Raw genomic sequence first — 27215 nt, 5'->3', positions numbered from 1 at the left:
TTAGAAAATTAAGGATCCTGACTTTTTCAATTTTGACAATTGAGGTTTTTCCATCAATTTACACATTTTTCATCTAAAATGTCGGGATGATCAACCAAAATTCAGCAAGAAATAAAAGAGTGAAAAATGATAAATGAGGAAAAAATGATAAGATCTAAATGGAATGAACCATTTTACCTTCAAAGATTTGGATGAAAAATGTGTAAATTAACGGAAGAACCTCAATTGGCAAAATTGAAAAAGTTAGAGTCCTTAATTTTTCAAATTAGAAATCTGAGGAGCAAACTAATACAAGTGTAATAGTATGGGGAGCAAAATGGTATTAATCCCTAATAATAATCGGGATACTTAGTTAAAACATTTGTTCGAGACTTTGAGTCTCTTTACTATTCCACATTTCCACAGGACCGCATCACGAAGAATTATTGGCGCGGGACTGTAGCTTAAAAAAGAGCTTAGACTGAATTGTAATTCACCGTAATAAGAAAAACCCTAATCATTTGCTCTATACTACGCTCCGCCTCCTCTCACTCACAGCTCTCACAGACACACACTTCACCATAACCGAAAATGGTGAGCCCTCTCTTCTCTTCTCCTCTCTCATCTTTACGCCGTCGTTTACCTCCTCTTCGCTCTCGACCTGCTTTCGTTGATCTCATTCTGATTGTTTTATTTGTACAGCCTTTCAAGAGGTACGTTGAGATCGGGAGGGTGGCTCTGGTCAACTACGGAGAGGACTATGGGAAGCTTGTCGTCATCGTCGACGTCCTTGACCAGAACAGAGTACCTTTCCTTTCCTTTTTTTTTTTTTTTTTTCTAATTTTTAGTTTTTGTTTGTAAATTTAGATTTTTGGAAACTGAGGATAATGAAAGGAAATAAATTCTGGGATTCATGCTTTTCGTATCGGTGGAGCTGTAAACTCGACTATTCTTTACGTTTTAACAATATGGGCTTCTCTGATGCTGTTCGAGTTGTACTAGAAGTCAATTAAAATATTGACAGATTCAATATTAAAGGGTTATAAATTGAAATTCGAGTACCGGGAATTTGTTTTTCTCCCTTCTGTTTCATATTCCTACTCCATTTGATGGTTTTGAAGATGCCTTTTGGTTTTTACAAGCTGCTGGTAACTATTTTTTCTCAATGAATTTGGTGCGATGTAAATGTTAAATCAGAACTTTCACTAGAATTATAGGCATATGAATGTTCAGTAGGTATTGGGAAGTGGTTATGTTTCTTAGAATTTGTATTGATATGGTTGTGTACTGAAATCTGTTTTATGATTTTCCTTTTAGGAGGGAAATGGTTGTTAAATTTTTTAGCTGTACATACCACAAGTATTAGTGCAATCCTTATTTAAATGCTAATCCAGTTGGTAGATCTTAAGCTTTATGAGGGTTTTTAGTCATTTTGTTGGTCTATTCTGAAGTTGTGAAATGCAAGTCGTGTTATTCTTTCAGCATAATAAAGTTGTGATGGGCATTTTTCTGTTTGTTATATTATGTATTTTTGGCTCATGAAGTCTTTTTTGGAGCTTATCTTGGTTTGTTTGTGAGAAATTTGAATATTTAGAATTTTGAGCAGATTACCAACACAACGTATCCTGTTTTTTTATTGGGTTGGATTAGTTTGGCTTATTATTTATTTCAGCTGGTGATGGGCTCTGAGAAATCACAAGCTGATAATTTAGGGTTGGGGCTCCAACCCAATCCTATTCAACCTGTGCCAACCCCTCGTTTTATGTTCGGTGGTCTTATTAACAAACTTAACATTTCATTCAGTATATTTATAATGTTTCTTCTACATAGACATTGATTTATATTTCAGGGTTTTAATCCAATTGATAATTCTGCTTCTTCTGTCTCTGTAGGCTCTTGTTGATTCCCCTGATATGGTGAGATCCCAAATGAATTTCAAGAGACTTTCCCTCACCGACATAAAAATTGACATCAAGAGGGTCCCCAAGAAGAAGGAACTGCTTGCTGCAATGGAAGCTGCTGGTAGGTTCAATAACTTGTAAATAATGATGATGTCGTTTTCATGTCATACTCCCCTTTGCGATAATTGTATATGTGTTGGCAGATGTCAAGAAGAAGTGGGAAAACAGCTCTTGGGGTAGGAAACTTATTGTTCAGAAAAGAAGAGCATCTCTCAATGACTTTGATCGATTCAAGCTCATGTTGGCTAAGATTAAGGTTGCTTGCGCCATATACAAATGCTTATGCTCTTACTATGAAGTGGTTTTTTCAGAGCTGGCATAGATTTCCTCTATTAGCGACCTTATTTCATTATGCTTATTTTCGAAATCTTTTAGATGGATGCTATTATTTCCTTCATCATTGTCATGTTGAAATCTGCTAAGCTAATATGTGTTCCTTATTTGCAGAGGGCTGGGCTGGTCAGGACCGAGCTTGCAAAACTGAAAAAGGAGAGTGCGGCTTAGGCTATATTTGATATTAAGTTTACAATTTTGTTATGGTATTTCTTTCAAAACTGTACTCTGGATTGTAATCCCCATGGTTTCTTCTATCTATCTTAGTTTTTCAGGCACATTTCTTGATTAATTCTGTCACTGATTTCACTTGCTGTCTCAATGTAGAATTCCAATTACTTTATGAATGTTTTATGCTGTCTGCTGGTGCACACTTTGAATTGGGGCATTCTGCACCCTTACCCATATCAAAGAGTTAGTATCAAATTGTGTTTTGATATGAATTCATTGAAGCAATGCTAGTTTAATATAATATGGTGCAATGAATAACAGGATGTAGAGAGCACTTGCTGAGAGGATCATTGAAGCCATTCCAGTTTAGTCATAGACCTTAGCAAGACTAGCTCATTGGCTTCAAGGGGTCCCTTGGTAACTATGTCCAAAACATGTTTAACTGGATAAGTATTATTCACAGTCCTGGCTCTGTGAGCCTTGCGAAAGCTACCATTTCTACATTTGAATTGAATCCATGGCCTTATTTGAAAATATCATTAAGGTTCCAAATCCATCGCTGCATTCAGCCAAGTACAATATATACATAGTGCACACCTTACAGTTCCAATTTGCTCTATATCAAAATATCAATTGATAAGAAATGATGGTAAAAGATGTTAAACATCTATGAAGAGAGAGCTTATCATTTATCAGTGAGAAAGTGAATTCAAGAGAGCAGAGATTTGTTCACTCTTGGTGCTGGTTTATCTTGTGTTAATTTTATTATTATTTTTTTTTTTTTCCATTGGAAGGTGCTTGATGATCTTGTATATAAATCTCAGGAATAATAACAAGGCATCTTTCTTCAGCAAATGAATAAGCAATTTTTGTGTGCCACAATTACATGTGATGTGACAATAGACAGTACGTTGGATACAAATCCAGTTAAAAAAAAAAAAGGTTGGATAATAAATAAATAATAAATAATCATAATAGTAATAGCGACCTCTCTCAACGTGGAAATCTCAACTTTCCAAAAGCCACGAGGCGGTTTATAGTCCCTATATAAAAAAAAAAAAAAAAAAAATTAGAAAGAAAGACACAATCTCACTCTTTCCTAACCGAAACTTAAACCTCCCTCCCTTTCAAGTTGGATGTATCCTACATTCTGATATCATCATAAACCCTAAAAAGATTTTGGGTTTTCTGTGTTACAGCGTTATCATAGTAACAATTTCATCCTCTCTGCAGTTTTTCCAATTTTTTTTTTTTTTAGAGAACTCGCGCGTTAAACATATACTAATCACCATCAAACCAAACCTTTTTTTGTTGTTTAAATTTAATTTAAATATGGCGGACGTTCAATGTCTCGTGAATGTCCTCATCACCAACCTTATGAGACGGTGAGTTTCCAACTGTTTGTACTAAAGTGTATGTTTCTATGCATGCATGTGTCATGAGGTGTTTTTTTGTTAGGATTGTTTGTTTCGGAATTTTGTTGGGAACAAGTTTTAGACAAACCCCATAAGTTTGTTTAAACTGTCATCAAAGTAAAAGTACTTTAACTGCAGGAAGGTGGAGGGTTCGGATGAGACTGCTCGGTTGACGGCGGAGTTGCTTCGGGCTGTGATATCACAACAGAAGGTGACATCTACGAACCAAGCAGCCGTTCTTATTGAGGCCGTAAGAGGTGTTGGCCAAAGGCTTATTGCCGCTGCTAATCCTGTTGGTATGTTTTCTTTTTCCAATAGCATTAATTAATTTACAAGTTCATATTAAGAAAATACCCTATTAGTTTTTAACCAAGAAAATAGATTGGTGATTCTTGTTTGGGATTTGATTGGAACAGAAACTGTTCATTTAATTATTATAGTGAATCGTACCAAGCTTTCAATTAAGGGCCTGCCTCCCTCCTCGGCAGGGAATAAAACTTTTTGGATCACAATTACTGACCATTCTGTTAGTCTAGAGAATTTATCAGCAAGGTGGTCAGTAAATATGGTTCAAACGGTACCACTCGCCTTAAAATCCTCTTATTTTGTACTCTAATTGCAAATTTGGCAACTTAATTACACAAGAACCTAGAGTTTGTAGATACTTAATTATGATGTTACATAATCTTTCAAAGTATCTTTTAGAGACTCATCTTCACAAAATTTTAATCCTAACCAACCATCTATGTGAATCTGTACACACATTGTATGTGGCTAGTGATCTCATATATATATGTTACCTAGAAGTGATAATTAGTTTTGGGAATTTTGAGTTTTGTATCTAAAATGGTCCCCAGTCGATCTTGTTCGTCCAAGTACATGAGAGTCTGTTACAACTTACATAGCTCTTAATTTGTTATGTCTTTGCTATGAACATGTGGACACGCGTGATTGGTTGCAGAGCTTGCTATTGGGAACATCGTGAGGCGTGTTTTGCGTATAATTAGGGAGGAGGATCTGTCACTTGAAGTTGGAGGATTGAATTTATCCTCTGAAAGTGGTGATGGAGATGTTGTACTTGAGCAAGATGATGAACCATTGCTGCAGGCCTCTGCTACTATTTCTCAAAGAATTGTGCATGGACCTTCATTGGTTGCACTTCTTGAGAGCAAATTCGACTCAGTACGAGCTTGCCATCTTTCAGCTTCAAGGAATGACTTTGAGGGGAAAGGCAAGTGTGAGCTATCCTTTTAGATTATATATAAGATCCTGTAACACTCTGTTATCTAAGAAGATATCATATCATTCTTTTCATGTTTGTAGTTAATTAGTTATTCAAATTGGTAAGTTTAAAAATGACCAGAATTAAGTGTTTTCCAAGAACACTTAATTTTTTGTTACAAATAATTATTACTCGACTCTTGAGGGGTAAAGTAAATGTCTAATAGAAACAAAATTTAGGCATTTTTTCAATATTATCCTAGACTAAATGACAATTTTCCTTTACAAGCAGCCGATAGAAATCCAAGGAGGAGGAAATTTAAGCACCATATCATAGAGGCGGTTAATGATCTCATTGAAGATATAAATACTTGCCATGAACAGATTGCAGATCAGGCAGTGGAGCTTATACATCATAAGTATTTATTCTTTTACACTACACCTGACCATATTTTCCGCCATATTCGAGTTGCTTCACTTTTTGAAACTTATCTCCTAACATTTTGTTTTCTACTCATGTTGATTTGATTTATGATATATATGTAGCATGCATTTAGTGATATTATTCTCTTCCTTTAAAAATTTGATGTCATAAGTCATGGATCTAAGTCTCTATTGTTGATACTCTATATCATACGTTCCTGATTGATTCCATTATTTTCGGTCATCTGAGCATGGTTAAGATCCATCTGAAAAGGGATGTCATTCGGGTGGATTATATCCCTATATATTAAATGGATAACAATTTTCATGCAAAACTTTAGAAACAATTGTTATTGTCTGTTTGCAGCATCCCTACCTAATTTGTTTGAGTGGAAAATTCATAATAGGTAAATTTATGACTTAAATATCTACTGAATGCACACTGATATAACATGCTAAACATATCATATGAATTGGTTCTACATCAGTAACTCATAACCTATACTTCTTAATTGACATGCAACCTCCCTTAGTTGAGTAGAAATAATTGGCTAAATGCAGTGTCTAGACAGCCCCTTAAACAATTATTTAGAAGGGGAAGCTTTTGTTCCTTTTACATAAATTCTACATGCACAATAGTTTATGTCCTAGAAATAGACAATTGTGTGTATGTGTTGCTTATGAGTACTTAATTCTGCTTTCTGGCTTCACTAAAACTGAAACTGTTTTTCCAGTGAGGTGATACTAACCTTTGGTCACTCAAAAACTGTGAAGAAGTTCCTGTGTGCTGCAAAGGAGAAGAAAAGATCATTCGGGGTCTTTGTTGCCGAGGGTGCTCCAAAGTTTGTACATCAGAACCTACTTGTCAATTAATTCATCTCCCCCCTCTTTTTTTGTGATTTGTTGCTTACTTGGTCGTTGATTAGGTATCTGGGGCATGTTCTTGCAAAAGGGCTGGTTGCAAAGGGTTTACAGACTACAGTAATTACAGACGCTTCAGTTTTTGCCATGATTTCAAGAGTAAACAAGGTAATTGCTGACTTTGCTTACTCTTTCTCTTCTATTTTATGGATATGTAAAATATAGCTGTTTTAATTTGAAACATCTTGTACAGGTTATAGTTGGGGCTCATGCTGTGATGGCCAATGGTGGGGTCATAGCTCCTGTTGGGATGAATATGGTTGCCCTTGCTGCAAGAAAGCATGCTGTTCCATTTGTTGTGGTTGCTGGCATTCACAAGGTATTGGCATAACAAAACTTCAACAATTGCTCTGAACTTTAGAAGTAAATGAAGAATTTCAATATTTAAAAATAAAAATCCTTTACTATATGTGTCAGACCAAGGAACTAAAATACCATGAATGCGTTATTGCATTAATACTCTTGGTCTTTATTCTCTTAAAATCTTAGTTCAACATTTTATTGTAGAATATCTCAAAACTCTGTGTATATAAAGCAACAATTCAATGTGCTATAGATGTTTAGATGCTTACCAAGAAACCAAATAAAAAGAATGAAATTAATTTGGATGCAACTGTCTATATCAACAACATTTTTAGGTTTTTTAAAAAAAGGGATAAGAGACCATTTGAAACTGTTTGACTTGTATTACTCATTCCTGGACAACCATTTTTTTTTTTTAAAAAAAAGTAGATTAGAGACCAATGCAAGCTTCTGTTTGACAGATTAGGATTATGACTTTTCTCCTTAATAACACATTCTACTGATCTTTTGTGTTTTCTTCCCCTATTTATTAAATTTTTTTTAATCTTGCCTTATTTGTTTTACAGTTGTGTCCACTGCACCCGAACAATTCAAAGGTTTTGCTGAATGAAATGAGATGCCCATCAGAACTCTTATCTTTTGGGGAATTCTCTGACTGCATGGATTATAGTACTGGCAGTGGAGCTCCGCTTCTTCATGTTGTTAATCCTGCATTTGATTATGTGCCACCAGAGCTAGTCAGTCTTTTCGTTACTGACATGTAAGCCCGATTTTTTCTATCCTTTTATGCAGCCTTAATTTTGAAGTTTCGTTCCTGTTCTGATATTGTACAAATTGCTTTTCCTTCTAAACTTTCACTATTAGCTTTCTGTTTCAACATAGAAGCACAATTACTTTCTATCCTAGATCTTTTACCAAAATACATAGTTTTCTTTCAAGTAGTTGTCTTCGTTTTTGCAGAAATAGCAGTACTATATACATTACTGTGATATAACACTTGCAGTTTCACAGCCGGTCACAAACGAAGTGTCCGGTTATGATGGGATGTCCAACAACAAAAGTTGAAGGACATCCCTAGCAACCATTACCCCTTTCACTATCATATTGAAAGAATTTAAATTGTTATACTAGTCAATCACATTAATTTAGTGACGGTATTTGAATTTAGGTACTTTGCATATCATTCCTATCATTTTTTTTTAACTGATATGATAAACAAAGTTCTATCCATTTGATTTTTCATTTACTTGTGATGTCTTCAAGATTCTAACATATTGGTTCTCATTGTTCTTGACTTACTCTGCAGAGGGGGGTATAGTCCATCATACATCTATAGGCTCATTTCTGAATATTACTCTGCTGACGATCTGATTCTGCAACAAAATCCTGCTTCCTGAAATTGAATTCTCTAATTCCATATTGAGGAGCTCTTACTTTTATAGTTTGTAAGTTACAAAATACAAACAGACCTTTAAGGTTGTATACAATGACTTGAGAGGATATCAAAAAGACTTGTCAAATTGCTTTGAAGAATCTGTTTCATTTTCGAAACTCTGGATGTCAATGTCCATATACCATCTTCCAAAAGAATTACTCTCCCGACAGCAAGTGGAACCCCTAAATTTTGTCCAGTGAAAGGAAATGCCATCTTTGTTTATTCAGTAATAAAGCATAGTAAAGTTTTATAATCCAGTGAACAGCCTTCGTTTTCTTTTTCAGAATGTTTTAGATAATGTGTCTAAAGAAAAGCCATTCCTGCTGTGGTCTGAAGGTGGAGCAGTGCATTCCTTCACTAAAATTATGATGTATAAAGATGTGATCTAGAGACTAGAGCACACCAATGCACTTGACACCAAGGAAATAGCAAAATGATTGTCTACAGAATGTTGGTTTATCATTGACAAGTAGGGCAGTAGATGAGGACATTGCCAACAGAGAAACATTCCTTGTTCTTGAAGCAAATCAAAATCATGGACACGATACATAAGAGAGCAACAAAGAACTTGTAGGCTGTAGCAATAAAAACTAAAACGAAGATCGAAGAGAATAGTGGGGTAAAACAGAAACAAAAAGTAAATGGTTAGAATAAAATATAGTGATATAGGCATTGCTTACAACAGAACAAAAGGGGGGAAACAACTAAACCAAGTATCACAACTTGCGAAGATCTATACCGGCCTTTTTGGCAACGGCTTCCAGTCCATTCTTCTCGATGGTCTTCAATGCCTTGGTTGACAAACGCAGTTTAAGAAAGCGCTTCCCACCTTCCCACCAAACCCTCTTGTACTGTAGGTTCACAAACTGCAACTTCTTGGTCTTGTGGGCTGAGAAGGAAATCTTGTTTGCCCTGTTTGCTTTCTTCCCAGTGAAAGGACAAATTCTACCTAAGGAAGTTAAACAAATCGTGTGGTAAATCAATTCCCATCATTCTAACAAATAGTTATAAATAATGACCAAATGAGCATGAAATATGATCAGTACAAGGTGGATAATATATCTTCTCATTTTGTTCACTTGGATAATATCCCTAGTCATGCTCACTTTTCAGTCTGGCAACCAAATTGTCAATCAAAACAGCAGATTGACATGATTCCATTGTTGGACTAGTTGGTACGAGAAAATTACTCTATCCCCCACAGCACCCTACTATCATATAAGAAGCAGATAAGAGCATAAATGGGAAATGCATTTGTACCCATATATGGCACATATCAAATGCAACCCCAAAACAAAGAAAGGAAACAATTGGTTAAGTTTCATCTTATCAGCACATCAAATTCTAAACATGTAAAACATTTGCTCACTAACTATCTTTTTGGGCTAAAAAGAATGAAGTTTCTACCACTTCCACAGCCCCAATTGTACCTTTAACTATCACTGAAGTTTACACAAATGTATATCAAAGTTTCTAAGTACTCAAACTTATCTAGTTAAGAACAAATGAAAATTGCTTACCATAATTCGCATTTTTTTTTTTCAAAGAAAAAGTGTTTTCTGAAAACAAGAACAGAGAAAATATGGGAAACACAAGGTAGAGAAATTACGGGCAACGATGGGCTGAAGGGCAGGCAGGGAAGGAGCGGAGATGGGGTTGGGCAGCTGAAACGACATGTCGTAGGAGATTCTGATGCCACTCAGCTGACTGGTAACGAACCGAATATCCGAAGCTGGTTCATTTTTAAAACCCAGCAGCGATTTCTTGGAAGACTCTGCTCTACGGAAGCATAGACTGCGAGTGTTTCCGAAAAACACACCCGCTGTTGCCGAAGCTGCCATTGCTGTTGTTCAGTTTTTCACTCTCTCTTGGTTATCAAATTCTTATCTGTTTTCTGAAAACGGATTGAAGCCTCTGGTTTTGGAATGCTAAGGCTATAGCGTGCGCTTTGGGTGTGTTGGGCTTAGCCTACGCACCAGGCCTCCAATTTCTTTTGAGTGGGCTCAAACCTGAGAGACACCATAACATCTCTACTTTTTAGGTTGATTACATCAAATACATTTTTATATTTTCATATAAAAAATCTGAACTTTGATATGTATTTCGTATTGAATTATTTATTTTACTAGATTTCAATTACTGTATTAAAGGTCTTTGAGAGAAAAACCCAAAAAAGAAATACAACAAATGATTCAAACACCCACCAACAATAATCATCGTATTTTTTATTTTTGTAGTTGTATATTAACATTCTACAAAATAACATGTAAATAAATTATATAAATAACTTTGTGTAATACACAATTCTTAAATATTAATTTTCTAGTTTGATTTAATTGTATACAAAATTAAGGCTATCTGATAAAAATATGGATGATAAGTATTAAGAGAAAAACTACAAGCTCTAAAGAGGCTGACATTGTTATTCGAAAGACTATTTATTTATTTTTTTACTTGAAGTTTTTTTATGTGTTTCGTAAGTACTTAATTTTTTTTTTCCTACTTGAAATCTCTGAAGCATTTGAATGGTTAGAGAATTTCAATTTAGAGAATCTCAGTAATGTTGATGATTAGAGTAGAAGAGAAGACAGTTTTTACAAGTGACACATATCCTCAACATGGCATTCTCTATAACATATATTGAATATCCTTTTTTCAGAAGCTTGCAGAGGCCATGATTGGGGTCTCTTAGTCACTTTGTATAGTTGTATGTTCTGCCCCTGCCAACGTGGTCAATTTGGAAACTGAGCCCTGTAATGATCAAGCGCAACATACTCCACTGTCACAATCCGATCCTCAAAAACACGTCCGTGTAAACAATGTGCTGCCATCAAAGAGGCTTCTGTTCTTCCAAACTCCACAAAAACACACCCTGGCTCAAATATGCTTCTAACATCATAATCATACACCTTCCCATTATCCTGTTCCTTAGTTTCAATCTTATCGATAGCATCTGATTCTGTTCCAACACTGCCATCCTTTCCAGCAAAAGCTTCTTGTTTCTTATCATCAGCTTCTTCTAAAGTTGATCCCTCTTCAGCCATTGATTTGTTTACGACGCTGAATTCAGTAACCTTACCATCATAACACTCAGAAGCATCTATTATGCTGTTCGGCTGGTTGGGGAGTTCTTCAGCCCTATTAGATAGCTTCTCACTTCCTTGGATTTCGATACTTTTATCAAGTTCACCAATTTGACATGATTTGTCCTCTATAAAATCATCTGCAGGCTTATCATCATTAAGGCAGTTACCTTCTGTGGCTTCATATTCTTTAACTTCTTTGACATCGCTTGGAAACTCCACTCCACTAGTTTCCCTGGACTCATTATCAATATGTTCTTCCAAAGTGTCTGTTTTTGCTCCATTGTCTTCGGACCCTAAGTTTTGCCAGTACCCTCCAGATTCTATATCATTGACATCTCTACATGCTCCTGTCGTGACCATGTCATGCTTGACCATCTTTATAGATTTAACGGTGCCAAACCTGCATGATTAAAGGGCCTTGAGATTTATTCAAGTATAAGAAAAAGAAGAACAAAAAATAAGAAAAATTGAAATTAAAGTTCTCTTGGACCTGGCACACTCTAATCGCACATCAGCCAGAACTTCTTCCATTTCTGGTCCAGACAACGATGAAATCTGCTCTAGATTGAACTAATTCACATAGGAAAAAAAAAAAAAAAGGATGAGGAGAATGATATCCATATAAACTATACGTTTTACTAAACCCAAAACTATAGTAATACTGGTTTTTTTTTCTCTGTTTTCTCTTAGCTAAAAGTTGTGGTATCAGTTCCTTCAATGTACACACATATTATTATATTTATTTATTCATTTATCCTCCTATTTTCTATGACTTCAATATGAAGGCAAAGACAAGTCTGAAATGATCATTTGACAATATTTTTTGAAAAAAAAAAAAAAATTCTCTTCGTAGCAAAAAATAAAAGACAAGTCAATTACCCCCTATAAATAAAAATAAAATCAAACACGAAAGACCATACCACATTTCTAAGCTTTAAGACCAGCGACGGTTGTTTGAGAAGTGGCTTTGCATATTCTGGGATCTCATACAATGACGCATTTCCACTATTTTCCTAGCATATGTTGATTCTTTCATTAGTAAACATCTCCATGTAAAATATCAGACACAAATAACGAAAGTAAGATTAAATATCACATTTTGATTGAAAAAGGAAGAGGGTAGTACCAAGGATGATGCACTACGAATTGTCTGAACCGCAGTTAGCACTCTCCCTCCCAATTTCATACCATTCAGACCAGCACAAGCTTTCAGAGTAACTGATTGGTCTACATACTGACTCAGTATCCAGATGTCAATTCAGGTTAGGGAAAAGAAAAGGGGGGGAGGGGGGGGGGGGGGGAGAGAGAGAGAGAGAGAGAGATTTACAAACATGTAAAAAGATGAATAAAAGAGTGCAATATTACAGTCAGATATAGCAATCATATACAGGGGACGCATTCCAGAGAATTTACTACAAACAAAAACTAACAAGAGCTGTATATTTGCTTCATTACCTCCACAAAAGCACATGGTTCATTAAGTTCCTCATTGACCTCAAAGTGGTATGCCTTCAAAGGTCCAAAGACACTCACGATCTCCATAAGCTGGAAAAGCAGCATGAAAGGCCTAATCAGTAAAGAGCTAGATGAACACAGGAAAAGATAAAATCAAAAGAGGAGATGCGATTTTGGTAGGGAAAGAGAACTAAATGCATTATAAACATCAGCAAATATTACCATTTTCGATGAAAGAGCCTTTGAAATTCCACCAATGAAAATCTGCAGCAATATGGGAAAAAATCAAAAACATGAAAGAAGCTCTGGTTATCAACCAAGGCAAGTAGCATATCACAGCATTCAACATGCAGTTTAGACTCAAACAACAAGATAATATTTGGCACTAACTTAGATCTGAAGTTGAAAATATTAGTAGGAAAAGCCAATAACCAACACGGCAACCTCAACGTAAGTACATTAAAAAAGAATCAACGATGGTAATCCACAAAGGCCTTCACCAATACTAAAAGTAGTCATAATGCTGATGGCAACAATGCTTGGTAACCTGTATTTATCTTTAAGATACTTCTACAAATATTGTCTAGCTTAGGACACCCACAAAAGTAACTTAGAAGTATGATAAACATTTTTGAAGAACTGAAGGATAAAATACAGTTTTGCAATTGTAGTCATTACTGGTCCTCTTCATTGCAAGGTTAACCAACAAGCACATAAGCTCATGAACCATATAGGCAATGAACAACGATTGAGTCCTTTTTGCTACCTTTTTAAGGTTTTCACGTTTTCTAAAACATTACAGAACTGAAAAAAGCTTTCACTGCAAAGAAAATGAGGTGAATGATGAACGACATCAGTGAACCACATTGTTCTCTGTCTGCTCTTAATAAAATAGCGCAAGTTTCTTATCATCTCAAAGCCTGCTTGATCCATCATTTATTGACTTATCAAACATCCTACAGGCTATCTTAATTACACAATAATGACTATAGATAAGGGTTCTCCATAAAAACCTAGCAAGGGCTCAGTGTACTCAATCATGGAAACCAAGAAGAGCAAGAAATGTAGAAAAACAGTAATTCAAAGCACTTCAAATCGAAGCAGGACACTTTTCTGGCATGAACAAGACTCTTAAGAATTATCTATAGAGTATTCTGAACCGCCTCATTGGGGTCCTCCCCAAGCACAACCTGACCTTTTAAAAATAACATTCAACAGATCAATAACTTAAGCTAGTTAGAATCCCACTCTACCAATGATGTAGAGAGTAAAGAAAGGTCAACTATAAAGAATAAATCCAGGAAAGCAATGAGACCAATTATCAAAACTCTCTCTCCACTATCATGAATATGTGAGGAATTGTAAGCAAAGCAGCCAAACTGAAACTTATGGTAACAGCAGTTAAACATACAATTACTATATGTTACTTCCCCAACGTACCTTGTTAGGCGAATCCTTCACAACATCACTTATTGTCTCAACTGCAGCCATTGATTTCTCCGTGTCACCAGTCTGCATGAAAATAGCAACTGTCTGAAAACCTGCTCCATGGATAGTAAGCACAACATACCTCAGAATTCACAAAGCAGTAGCAGAAAGTAGTAGTTCAACCAAAAATAGTTTATGTTTACAGCATAGAAGAGCATAACCACATTGTAGGAATTCAAGCTAATAATTTAATGAAATTAAAGCTTCTGACTCCAGTTACATTTTTTATTAAAAGGACATTATTCATAAAACATAAATAATTTTTATTATGATTAATTTTTTGGTCATATTTGGATTTTAATTGGATTGAAACTCAACAATCATATACAGATTCTAAAAATTGGTATGGCAAACAAAATTCAACATGGTCTTTTATCTTTGACCCACTAACTGACATCCCAAGTAGGAAGCCATAAATCTAAAACAGTAAGCAGCGCTTTTATCTTGTGCTAATGGTTCCATTAAAAAATGTAATGAACCCATGAAACATTTGAAAGAGATGACGAAAGAAACCGTTCCCGGTTAGTTCTGAAAATATGTCCTCTATCCTAGCCTCTCGGTTTTTTTTGTCACGGAGTCAACACAATGAGACAATCAATTTTGCGAGAATACCAATAAGCATCCGAGAATAACAGATAAATTTAAGTGGAAGCTAATTTCAAATAAATGGTTATTAAAATAAAAATATTAGACTAGCGACCTCTCAGACATTTAAGGAAGTTGCTGCAAGTGTTATATCTCTAAGATAGACTATAGTGCATCCATGAGAAGAAAATAAGCTGAAGCCTATAGGTAACACAAATAAAAATTACAGGAGACAAATTTGGACCCAATAGTTTGTTCTCATGCAGGCATGCAACAAAGACAAAAAGTCACACTGATAAGGATTGAGTAATTTTGTTAGATATGAAGGTGAGACACATCAGAAGCACAGACAGAACTGACAAAAGATTCCCTAGCCCATAAATCATATTAGAAAGATAACCACATAAAAAGTAAGTGTAATAATATTGTCTGTACCCCACTTCCTGTAGTTAAACTAGGGCCACGTTGGCTAGAAAAACTGGATGGCTTCAATCTTTTCCATCTTAAGAACATAATGGTATTTGAATTTATCATTATACTAACTAAACAATCTAGAAAAAAGCATCGAGGTGACAACATGAAGCTCATACTCCTCAAAGCATGTTATATTTTTCAATTATGTCTTGAGATGCTAAGAAAAATATTCCATAGACAACAGAAATCTAAGAAGAACAGGTTCAAGAACACTACAAAAGAAGCTTATTACAACATGCTAATTGTGACAAGGATGAAAGCTTATCAGCACATGACAATTACTGATGCTTAAATTGACTTGAAAGTCAAGCACATCCATTGGGAAATTCAAGCAGCATATAATACCACTGGGAATGAGAGTCCTAAGAGACTATTAAATGCAATTTAAATGTTGAACATCAAATAAAGCAAACACCGTAAACCTGTCATTAAATATTAGTGTCCAAAAGCCTATATCAGTGACCCATAACCAAATCAAGAGAAGAAGCTGCAAGCACACCAAATTTGTCACTACACCTGGAAATCTTCTTATTTAGGAGTCAGCTTCATCACCGTCCTGAATGTGAATTACGACACACCCAACATAAACACCCTATTTAAGAGATTCCAACATGACAGTCAGAAAAAATCTTACGCAACAGGGCAAATACATTATTCCATGTACAATAGAAAGGTTCTGAAGCTACAGTAACATATCCCAGTGTTAAATTTAACAAGCAAGTTTGATTCTGCTTCCAAGGTGCAAAAATAATAAGGCACCTTAGAAAACCAAAAATACCACCAAATAAAATTTCACAGCTAAGAACCAATCCTAGTTCTAAGGATGTGTCTCTATGAAGAACCCCATCATCTACAAAAGGTGCAAGGACCGGGGACTGAAAAAAGGAATAAATTCAAACAGATATGAAGGCTCTGTTTATACTTGCATTGCTATTCATCCATCCCTCCCAATTGCATAAGGAAAACGAGAGGTGAGGGAGGCATGTATAGATTAAAAAACCAAAGTAATCACTTCATCAGATACTGTAGTTTTAAAGCCATATGTATAAAAGTTTAGCACTATATGCCAAATCGTGTGCCTTATGAAGAAGCTAACATATTCAGAATTTATATCTTACGTTCTTCTGGTGAATCTTGTGAGAACAGAATCTCCTCAATCAATGCTTATAGAACATGACATTTCCAACAGATGTTTTCCTATGGTAAACCAAGTAAAGAACATAAGATTGGAAAGCCATTAGCTCTGGTGCTTGAAGTTTGGGAAAAAGGTACTTCTTCAACTCTGCCAAGCACAGAAAAGAGGAGTTTTTCACTTCCAAACAGTCCCATTCTCCAGCCTAACTATTGTCCAAAAATTAGCATAAGATGTGTCTCTAAAAATATATTTATTCACTGGCCAAAAAGAAAAACTTATATCTGTTCTTTTTTACAGAATTCTCTATGTCAGAAACCATGGGTCAGGAACTCGGGACAAATCAGGCAAAATCAGGCAGACAGGCTAGTTCCCAAGTTTATTACACAACATGCTGGCTTAAAGGGCTGCAGACTTCCCATAGACCCTTGAGCCCCTCAAAGATAAGCACCAAGTCAATTAGGGCTCAAGATCAAAATTAATTGTAGATTCATCAAGTTTGATTTTGCTAAGTTTTGGTCATCACGTGAAACACCTTCCTCAATGAGAGGTAAATGACATTGAATTGGCTTTTGTTGCCAGGACACTAAAGCTGGATAACAGTTGGACCAACTTGTATTAAGAATTGTATTACTCTTCTGCGGGTTTTGGGTTTGTGTGGTTTGTTGTCTTTGTTGTTTGTGTAGGTTTTTTAAGAGGTAAAAAGTAGTGGATACCTTATCCACTGTATTGTATCTTTTGTTTCTTTCTAATAAGAGTTGTTTCTTATAAAAAAAATATATCAACTCGTAGTGTAGCTGAATAGTCACCCCAAAAATGTGTGAGATACTAAAGAATTAAAAAAAAAAAAAAACAGCACAAGAAGACAAGAATTCCACTGAGAAATCAGTGGATACATTATCAATGGATAAACAGAGAGAAATAAGTGTTGACCAGCTAAAAGAACAATATCAAATTCAAGCAACATAACTTTGTAGATCATATATCAAAAGGATATGATCAAACAACTAATGAGCAACACAAAACAGTATAAAGCAATGATGAAATGATAAATAAAACGTTATAATTATCATTCTTACAGCCACTTCCACAAAGTCTTTGGGGCGCCTGATTTTGAGAATGGAACCAGAGAAGGAACTGCCATCAAAAGATAGAGCAGCCAAAGCGTCTTCAGGCGTAAGAAACTCCACAATAGCTTGCCCCTTCTCTTTGTTAATCTGCAAATATAATAGTTAAGTCATGCCGCATCCCAGAACCATACGCACATGTATTACAAATATAACATTACATGTATTACAAGGATAACATTACATGTTCAAAATCAATTACACACTTACCGCACAACTAATGCACGGCTGTGTTCCTTGAATATGATTAACACCGGAAGACAACAAAAAATTATTAAGACATTCCACCAAAGTGTTCTCAGAGGTTGAAGATGGAAAATTTTCTACATAAAGCCTCCTCATAGGCCGGGTAGCTTGTGTTAGTTGGACGGAGTCAATGGAAGCATTCTTCTTAGTCAATAAAGAATTAGGAAAAACCCCAGGAAGAGATTTCCTAGTAGTCGAAGCAACAGCAACAGCAATGGCCATCTCATGTACATTTGAGGACACATTACTGTTTGATGAATGAAAAAGAGAAGCAACTGAACCAGATAATACCTTGTCAGTCGCTGCAGGGGGTAGATCCCACCTAGCACTTTTCTTTTCAGGTGAACGATCAGGTGGGGATGGAGTCTTAATAGCAGACTCAGTTCTTCTCTTCCTAGGTGAATAGCCACCAAGCCTAGTTGCAGGCCCACCATGTCGCCGATGGTGGCTACTTGAACCATTACTAGATACTTTGCTCCTGTCAATATCAGAATGCTGTCTTCCCGAGCTATCTTTGAGTGAATGTGAAGATATCTCACTGCGCATTCCCAAATTATTTGATGTATATTTGTGTACCCTTGGTGAAAGAGAACTAAATCTATGTCTATCCTCACGGTCTCTACTCCTAGACCGTCCCCTTTTCAGCCTTGATTCTTCAAAACTTGATTTTGATGATTCTTTCCTCTCCTTTCTCTCTGAAATTTCTAAAACATGATGTTTCCCTGGATCATGTTTCTTTGCAGCATTTCTGTCTCTGATTTTATTATCATTTTCGTTTAGGTACTTTCTCTTGCTTTCTCTTTCAGCTTTTCCTCTACTTTGGTCCACATGTCTCTCCTTACCTATTGAATCCCTTGAATGCTTCTTTACAGATTCATTTTGAAAATTATCAATTGAGCGCTTGTCAATTGTTCTCCTACCATGTACATGTTTGTCAGTTTTGCCTCCTTTAGTTTCAGTGCTTGTATCTCTATTTGGTTTATCCTTCAAACTTTCTGACGCATGGATTCCTCTAACTTTCTGTTTAACAAAGTCTTTAGTACTCTTAGAATTATACGTGTCTTTCTTTCTGGAACTTGCCTTCACTGGCTCCTCTGAGACAGGCTTTTCAACAACAGAGTGCAAATCTTTATGGTGTCTGTAACCCCTTTCAGATTCAAAACGATCTGAAACATTTTCCACAATATCTTCCCTTGGTATATGCCCTATATCCACATTTTCCTCTATGACATTATCAGATAACTTCTTGGTATTTCTCCTAAGCATAATCTCCTCAATGCTGAAAGGCCTTGTCCTAGCAGCACTTTCTTCATCATGGTTATGCAGGGAAATCCCACTACTTTTTCCATTCCTTTCTCGTTTCCGACTAGATGTGCTCATCTTGCCCAATATAAAAAAGCAATGAAACAATAATTTCTGAGGTTCTAAATAGAGCCTGGGAAACAGCTAACCCATTAAGCAAAGGGGTCAACTGCTGCCTTGATTGCTATGGATATGTCAAAGTGAATATCACTGCACCAAAAAAAAAAATGCAATAGATATTAGCAAAGACCAATGTTGATCAAAAAAATTTATCCCCTGACTAAATGCAGAACAGAATGGTCAAAAGCTGCAGCCAATTCCTAAACTACGAAGAAGACCGGAATAGGTAAAGAATTATAACATCATGCAAACTACATAGTGAAGAAGATGTGCATTTCTTTCTTGTATATCTGTATCATGTGACAAATTACTCAGCTACATGCACGATAATAAGCAGAATTTGCATTCCACAGTGTCCCCCATTAATGTTATGTAATCAAAGACAAAAAGTTGCAACAGAGGGGTACGGAACATTAAGGGTTTGTCTATATTACCATTATGTACGAAGAAAAAGTTGCATCCCATATATTCAAAATTCAAAATGGAACCTAAGAAAACTAAAATCTTGACAGTCCACTCACTGACTATGAGATAATTAATTAGCACACTTGAGCCTATTTCTTTTGCTTAAACTTACATAAAACAAAATCCCATTTTTTTCTTTTTAGTTGAAACAAAATCCCATTTATAGTTTTCCATTCTCCGTTTTCTCATCAACCAAACGGAGTAGGCAACAGAATTACAGAACCCAGTTACACCCAAGCTCAATTGCAGAAGAACATTCTATTAACAACCCAATAGAGCAAAACACAATTAATATGAAAAATGAGGAAGGAAAAAGGAGAATATGGTGAAAGTAGGGGGTGTACCTTTGGGACGAAGATCTGGCGGCGAAGGAGAGGCTGGGAGAGCTTGTGTACAGTTATGAAGGGCTTTGGCGGCAATAAGCGGAAGCGCCAGTTCTAAGTGGAAGTGAGTGAAAACATTTTATCAATTTGGGAAATTAGAAAAAAAGGGAAAACCTAGAGAGCCCGGAAGTTTATCCACTCAGTAAGCTGTGAGAGCCTTTATGACAATTGACAACAAAAGAAAAAAAAATTGAGAGCCTGCGACTCTCTTTTCTTTTGTTTTTTTTTTTTTTTTGTTTTCGCAAGCCTGCAGTCTGGTTACCCCTTGGTCCCTTCTATTATGCCTCCCATCCCCAGATTTTGACAACTGTAACTTTGTTTATGACAATACTTTTTATTTTTATACAAATTTCGAATCCACAACACCCCCACCTACTCATTTGTCACCCCAATTCCTTTTGAATAACTCATATATGTACAAATGAACACAACTACATCATATGCAATCCAAATTCTGATTTGTTTTAGTTAACACATCAATTGGGAAACCAAACTCGATCATTACACTTTTCGACCCTAATTTTGGAAATTTGGGAAATACAAGGGCCAATCTCTTACCAAGTTATGTGATTTGTAGGATGGCTTCATTTCTTGTTTTGTGAATCCCTCTCTGCCAACACTCTAAATCAACTCTCAAGTGAAAATTCCCTTTAATGTTGGTGTTTATATATGCACCATAACAACATAAATTTTTTTACCTATCACGGTGTATATGATAGAGGTTATATTACAAGTGGTTATTAATTAGCATTAATTGTAATTAGTTCAGTTAGTTAGTTTGCTGAGCTGTCAAGTTGATTAGTTTAGCTGTTAACTTTGTTATAACAGTAACAGTTATGCTTTTCATTGTGTAGTGCATATAAGTTCTGCACTAGTCATTGTACGAACATATACTGAAATACATAAAACACTTTCATCTTTCTTCTTTACTTTCTCTCTCAAATTCTCTGCTTTCTCTGTTCGCTTTCTTCATCATCTTTAACAGTACAAGCTGTGCTATCATGGTATCAGAGCAGTAGAGGCTCACGCCATGAACGATCCACTGCTTCGCTTCGTATTCTCTCTCTGAATCTGGTGATCTTTACTTCATTCTATTTCTTCTTCGTTATCTCAAAGATTTTTTGATTTCTCTGCTTTGATTTGGGTTCTTGATTATTGCGAAACCCTAGAATTGTCATTTCTCTTCGTTTTCTCTAATTCTTGGTGCTGTACTATCATTCTTGATTTGGATTCCTGCATTATTTTCTTTAGATCTTGAAAGTCATCTACTTTCTTGCTTCCTTCGTTTCATTTTCCTCTCTGTGTTCTTGAAATCTTGATAATGGCTGCTTCAATTTCTCTTTTATCCAATGTTTGTAACCTTGTGACTGTGAGACTTGATGACTCAAATTTCATTACATGGAATTTTCAACTCCAATCTCTGCTTGAAGGTCATGACCTTCTGGGGTTCATTGATGGCTCTATTCAATGTCCCTTTCAATTTGTAATTACCGATGAGGGTGGTATCACTCCTGAGGTTTCCTCTGAGTACAAAGAATGGAAGAAGGCTGATAGAGCTCTTATCTCTCTGATTACTGCAACTTTGTCTCCTGATGCACTCACTTATGTTGTTGGGAGCAAGTCTGCTCGTGAAGTCTGGTTAAATCTCAAGCAACGGTATTCCACAGTGTCTCGTGCAAGTATCATGCAACTAAAGACTAACATTCAGACCATCCAAAAAGGTAGTGACTCCATTGATCAGTACCTCAAGCGTGTCAAGACAGCTAGAGACCAATTGTCTGCTTTTGGTGTTACTATGGCTGATGAGGATATTGTGATTATCACATTGAATGGTCTACCTCCAGAGTTTCATACCATTAAAACTGTGGTTAAAGCTCGTGAAACTCCAATTACTATGCAAGAATTTCGAGCTCAGCTTCTTGCAGCTGAAGAAGATATTAATTTTGCTGCTCGATTCTTACCTGTTCAGCCCCTTCCAGCTATGATTGCTCAGGCTGGACACGGTTCTTTCATGACAGGTTATCATGGATCTCCACCATCTTATGCTTCATATGGGTATTCTGTTCATCATAATGGCTCTCAATCTTATCGAGGTCGAGGTCGAGGTAGACACTCTACTAACTTCAGGTCTTATAATCATGGTAATGGGAGGAACTATGGAAGGAATCAATCCTATAATCACTCTTATACCAGTTGTAATCATTATGGTCCTGGAATTCTTAGTCAGCCTGGGTCTGTCACACAAGGGTTTCATGGTGGTCATGACGCTTCTGGAAGTGGTGCTTCTTCTACACATCATGCATCTTCTTCTTTTCAAGTCCGGGAATGTCACATTTGTGGCAAAAGAGGCCATACTGCTGAGTACTGCTATCAGAGGGTTCCTCCACAGGAATGTCACATTTGTGGCAAAAGAGGTCATACTGCTGAATACTGCTATCATAGGGTTCCTCCACAAGATTCTCCTTCATCTGATGTCATTTCGCAATGTCAAATTTGTTCTAAGAAGGGCCATACAGCCTTAGACTGTTATCATCGAGCTAACTTCTCTTTTCAAGGCCAAGGTCCATCAACAACACTTCAAGCCATGACTGCCACTTATGATCCTCCATCACATGAGCCTGAGTTTTGGATCGCTGATTCTGGTGCTTCTAATCACATGACTGCTGATCTCTCCAAATTGTCTTTAGTCACTCCATTTACAAGCAATGCGTCAGTTACTGTGGGCAGTGGCGAAGGGTTAGATATCAAGAATATTGGATACACTTCCCTTTGTTCTCATACTACTCATCCTTTGCATCTCTCTAATGTTTTTCATGTTCCTAAGCTTGCTGCTAATCTACTTTCAGTCAATCAACTATGTCGAGATAATCAATGTAGAATTACTTTTGATGATCACTCTTTTGTTATACAGGACAAGCACACAGGGAGGCTCCTCTACCAAGGCTTAAGTAGCAACGGCTTATATCCACTGCCATGTTCCCTTTCCTCTTATCCATCCAACACTCCACCTACAGCATTTCTTGGCAAACAAGTACAATCTTCTCTTTGGCACAACAGATTAGGTCACCCTGCAGCTGATATTGTTGCCAAAGTCTTGTCAACACATCAAATCTCTTTTTCATCTTCTAATTCTGTACCATTGTGTCATTCCTGTATTTCTGGAAAAATGTCCAAGTTGCCTTTTTCTTTGTCATCCACACAATCTGTCATTCCCTTTAGTGTTGTACATTCTGATGTTTGGGGTCCAGCTCCTTGTATTTCCATCGAGGGATATATATATTATGTCTCTTTTGTTGATGAATGTACAAGGTTTACTTGGATTTTTCCAATGATAAATAAATCAGAAGTTTACTCTATTTTTGTTCGCTTTCATGCCTTTGTTTCTACTCAATTTTCAGCTTCTATTAAAACCTTTCAATCTGATGGTGGTGGTGAGTATACTTCCAAATTGTTTCAACAATTTTTGGCTCAACATGGCATAATGCATCACTTATCTTGTCCACACACACCTGAACAAAATGGCCTAGCCGAAAGGAAACATAGGCATATTGTTGAAACTGCCATTACCTTATTATCCACAGCTTCTTTGCCATCTTCATTCTGGTTTTATGCCTGCTCAACTTCCATTTACCTTATTAATCGTATGCCTTGTAAAGATCTCGGATTTAAATCTCCTTATGAGGTTCTTCTTGGCCAAATGCCTTCTATTTCTCATCTTCGCACATTTGGCTGTGCTTGCTTCCCTTTACTAAAACCTTACAATATTAATAAACTGCAACCAAAATCTCAAATTTGTGTTTTTCTTGGGTATGCTGCTGGTTACAAAGGCTACTTGTGTTATGATCTCAAGTCTAAAAGGTTATATATCTCACGACATGTTCTTTTTGATGAGGGTGTCTTTCCTTATGTTACTCAGTCCATTTCTTCTCCCTTATCTTCACTGTCACATTCTCAGTCACTGTCTTCTCCTATTATTGTTTTTATTTCTCCACCAGTATTACACACTCCTTCTCCTACTTTGAGTGTATCTCCTTCTCAGTCTTCTCTTGCCATGGATAATGCTGAGGCTACTCATGCTACAATCCCTTCATCTCCTGTGCTTGTTCCTGCAGCCGAGCTATCATCTCCTTCTTCTCCAGCTATTATCTCCTTTAGTTCAGTATTCACCAGCCTTATCTGGTTCTTCCCTGGCTGATTTCACTGCTCCTACTTCTTCTACAGTTTCTTGTGGTTCTATTCTACCACTACCTTTTGGCAATACACATTCTATGCAAACAAGGAGTAAGTCTGGTATAATTAAGCCTAAGGCCTTCTCAGCTAAGCCTCAGGTTGATCTTACACAGGTTGAACCTACCACCTATGCTTCAGCCTCTCGAATTTCTGTTTGGCAGCAGGCTATGCAGGAGGAATACGATGCCTTACAAACTCAGGGTACTTGGAGCTTGGTTCCTCCTCCTCCTCATCGAAATATTGTTGGTTGTAAATGGGTTTATAGAGTGAAGAGAAACCCAGATGGTTCTATTGCTCGACACAAGGCTCGGTTGGTTGCTAAAGGTTATAGTCAAGAACCTGGTCTTGACTTTGACGAAACCTTTAGTCCAGTAGTGAAACATGCCACTGTTCGCTTGATCTTGGCCTTGGCTGCTCAATGTAAGTGGAAATTGAAGCAATTAGATGTGAAAAATGCTTTCCTGCATGGTCTTCTTCATGAGGAGGTTTATATGTCTCAACCTCAAGGCTTTGTCAATTCTCAGCATCCCTCTTATGTCTGCAAGTTACAAAAGTCTTTGTATGGGTTAAAGCAAGCTCCCCGGGCATGGCATGAACGATTCACTAGTCATCTTCCAGGTTTGGGATTTCATACTTCTTATGTTGATTCGTCCCTGTTTGTTCGATGTAAAGGGAACACAATAGTCATCCTCTTACTGTATGTGGATGATATCATCCTTACTGGCAATGATGCTACTGCCATCCAAGATATCACTGATCAGTTGTCTGCTGAATTTGATATGAAAGACCTTGGTGATTTGAGTTACTTTCTTGGATTGCATATTCACTCTACAACTCAAGGTTTGTTTGTCAATCAACATAAATATGCTAAGGATTTGTTACACAAAGCTGGTATGTCTGCATGCAAACCTTGTTCTTCTCCCTGTCTTCCTCATCTCAAATTGCTTAAAACTGATGGTGCACTTCTCTCTGATCCTAGTCATTATAGAAGCATTGTTGGAGGACTTCAGTACTTGACTTTTACCAGGCCAGACATTGCTTTTGCTGTCAACACAGCTTGTCAGTTCATGCAATCTCCAACTGACTTACATCTTAAATTTGTTCATCGTATCTTGCGTTATCTGCAAGGTACCATTTAGAGGTGTCAAACGGGTCGGGCCGGCCCGAGCACGACACGGCACAGCACGGCACGATTAAATGGGCCGGGCTGGGCCGAAGTTTTTAGCCCATCGGGCACGGCACGGCACGAGCACGACACGGGCCAAGCACGGCACGAGCACGGGCACGAAATGGGCCCGAATTAGGCACGACTATTTTAACATTGTTTTTTCTATTTTTAAAGAACTTTTCAACAAAAATATTCAATTTTCATGAAAAATAATGTTAATATTTAATTATAAATAAGAAAAAATATCATAAGATTAGTTTTATCACCATAAAAAATAAAAATAAAAATAGGTCCGTGGGCCGGCCCGTTTAAGGCACGGCACGAGCACGAATGGCCCGCGGGCCATGGCCGTGCTGGGCTTAGATCTTAACTATATGGGCCGGCCCGAGCACGGCACGAAAGCACGATGGACTCAACTTAAACGGGTCGGGCCGGCCCGTTTGACACCTCTAGTACCATTGATTTTGGGATTCATTTTAAGCCTAGTTCTTTGTCTCTATCTGCTTATAGTGATGCTGACTGAGGTGGAGAACCTGATGAACGTAGGTCTACTACTGGATTTGTTATTTTCCTTGGCTCAAACCCCATCTCATGGTCTTCTAAACGTCAGCATACAGTGTCTCGTTCTTCGACTGAAGCTGAGTATCGTGCTATGGCTATCACAGCTGCAGAGGTTGCTTGCCTGCGTCAGCTTCTCTGTGATCTTCGGGTTTTTCTGCCTTCTCCTCCAGTCATGTATTGTGATAATGTCTCCGCAATGGCTCTCTCCTCCAATCCCGTCTGTCATTCTAAAGCAAAACACATAGAGATCGATTGTCACTTTGTGCGTGAAAGGGTTACTCGGGGAGATATCATTCTTGAATATTTACCTACCACTGAACAGTTAGCTGATGCCCTCACCAAAGGGCTATCTTCACCTCATCTTCGTTTTCTTCGCAACAATCTCATGCTTGGGCCATCCCAGCATGAGCTTGAGGGAGGGTGATAGAGGTTATATTACAAGTGGTTATTAATTAGCATTAATTGTAATTAGTTCAGTTAGTTAGTTTGCTGAGCTGTCAAGTTGATTAGTTTAGCTGTTAGCTTTGTTATAACAGTAACAGTTATGCTTTTCATTGTGTAGTGCATATAAGTCCTGCACTAGTCATTGTACGAACATATACTGAAATACATAAAACACTTTCCTCTTTCTTCTTTACTTTCTCTCTCAAATTCTCTGCTTTCTCTGTTCGCTTTCTTCATCATCTTTAACAGTACAAGCTTTGCTATCAGTATATACTCTATTATATATTTTATTACGTGACATAATATGTAATGAGAGAAGTAGACACAATAAAAATATATACCCGTTAAATAAAAGTTTACTCATAACGGATACGTTCATATTACCATGTTTTTGAAATGCCCTTAAAACACCCTAAAGCAACATTCTTGGGAGAGTTAAGCATCACTTCCTAAAGCAACTTTGGGGGGGCCTTTTGACCTTGACATAACCTTATTGGCCTCTTGGAATGAATTCTTTTATTGAATGTCTAGCTTGATATTCCTTCAAGGCTTTACCTACACATCATTTAATAAACTTTTAGAATGTCAAATATCTTATACATTACTCTTATTTTTGACTCTTGCATCTTCTAAGATCTAAAGGATCAAAATATTTGTTGAGGACTTGGGGTAGGCCAGTTGGCCAAGCAGTTGTGCTGCCCCCCTCCCCCCTCTAGGCCTCTTTCCTGCCTCCCTTTGTAACCAAAAAAAATATTTGTTAAAGTATTCGTCTAAACGCATGTCTCAT

The 27215-nt window shown here is 36.9% G+C and overlaps 4 protein-coding genes across 5 annotated transcripts; 2 read left to right on the top strand and 2 right to left on the bottom strand.

The window, feature by feature from the left end:
- The first annotated feature begins 438 nt into the window (after nt 1-438).
- Nucleotides 439-2620, top strand: LOC147293804 (large ribosomal subunit protein eL14z-like). Its single transcript, XM_086231831.1, has 5 exons — nt 439-573; nt 682-783; nt 1872-2001; nt 2084-2196; nt 2388-2620. The coding sequence occupies exons 1-5, from the start codon at nt 571-573 to the stop codon at nt 2442-2444; spliced, it is 405 nt and encodes a 134-aa protein (XP_086087957.1). The 5' UTR covers nt 439-570; the 3' UTR covers nt 2445-2620.
- A 918-nt stretch (nt 2621-3538) lies between these two features.
- Nucleotides 3539-8626, top strand: LOC147293803 (uncharacterized). The gene is made up of 9 exons (XM_086230744.1): nt 3539-3829; nt 3998-4155; nt 4821-5090; nt 5373-5499; nt 6238-6345; nt 6430-6532; nt 6618-6743; nt 7294-7487; nt 8034-8626. Exons 1-9 carry the CDS (start codon nt 3777-3779, stop codon nt 8122-8124), a joined length of 1230 nt encoding a protein of 409 aa, XP_086086870.1. The 5' UTR covers nt 3539-3776; the 3' UTR covers nt 8125-8626.
- A 156-nt stretch (nt 8627-8782) lies between these two features.
- PRPL28 (Ribosomal L28 family) lies at nt 8783-10076 on the bottom strand. The gene is made up of 2 exons (XM_086230745.1): nt 9772-10076; nt 8783-9111 (listed from the first exon to the last, which is right to left on the bottom strand). Exons 1-2 carry the CDS (start codon nt 10001-10003, stop codon nt 8879-8881), a joined length of 465 nt encoding a protein of 154 aa, XP_086086871.1. The 5' UTR covers nt 10004-10076; the 3' UTR covers nt 8783-8878.
- Nucleotides 10077-10558: 482 nt separating this feature from the next.
- Nucleotides 10559-20175, bottom strand: LOC147293801 (RNA-binding (RRM/RBD/RNP motifs) family protein). Of its 2 annotated transcripts, none has more exons than XM_086230742.1 (10): nt 19987-20175; nt 17720-19267; nt 17462-17599; nt 14144-14215; nt 12926-12967; nt 12704-12793; nt 12375-12482; nt 12169-12261; nt 11739-11818; nt 10559-11648 (listed from the first exon to the last, which is right to left on the bottom strand). In XM_086230742.1, the coding sequence occupies exons 2-10, from the start codon at nt 19133-19135 to the stop codon at nt 10895-10897; spliced, it is 2793 nt and encodes a 930-aa protein (XP_086086868.1). In that variant the 5' UTR covers nt 19136-19267; nt 19987-20175; the 3' UTR covers nt 10559-10894. The 2 variants fall into 2 exon arrangements, with proteins under 2 accessions (XP_086086868.1, XP_086086869.1); XM_086230743.1 differs by having other exon boundaries at nt 18047-19267.
- Nucleotides 20176-27215: the final 7040 nt, after the last annotated feature.

This window comes from Dryas octopetala, chromosome 2 (assembly GCF_963921425.1).
Source record: "Dryas octopetala chromosome 2, drDryOcto1.1, whole genome shotgun sequence".
NCBI classification, from domain to species: domain Eukaryota; kingdom Viridiplantae; phylum Streptophyta; class Magnoliopsida; order Rosales; family Rosaceae; genus Dryas; species Dryas octopetala.
Note: the sequence above shows the minus strand (reverse complement) of the source record. Positions and strands in the feature narration are given on the sequence as shown.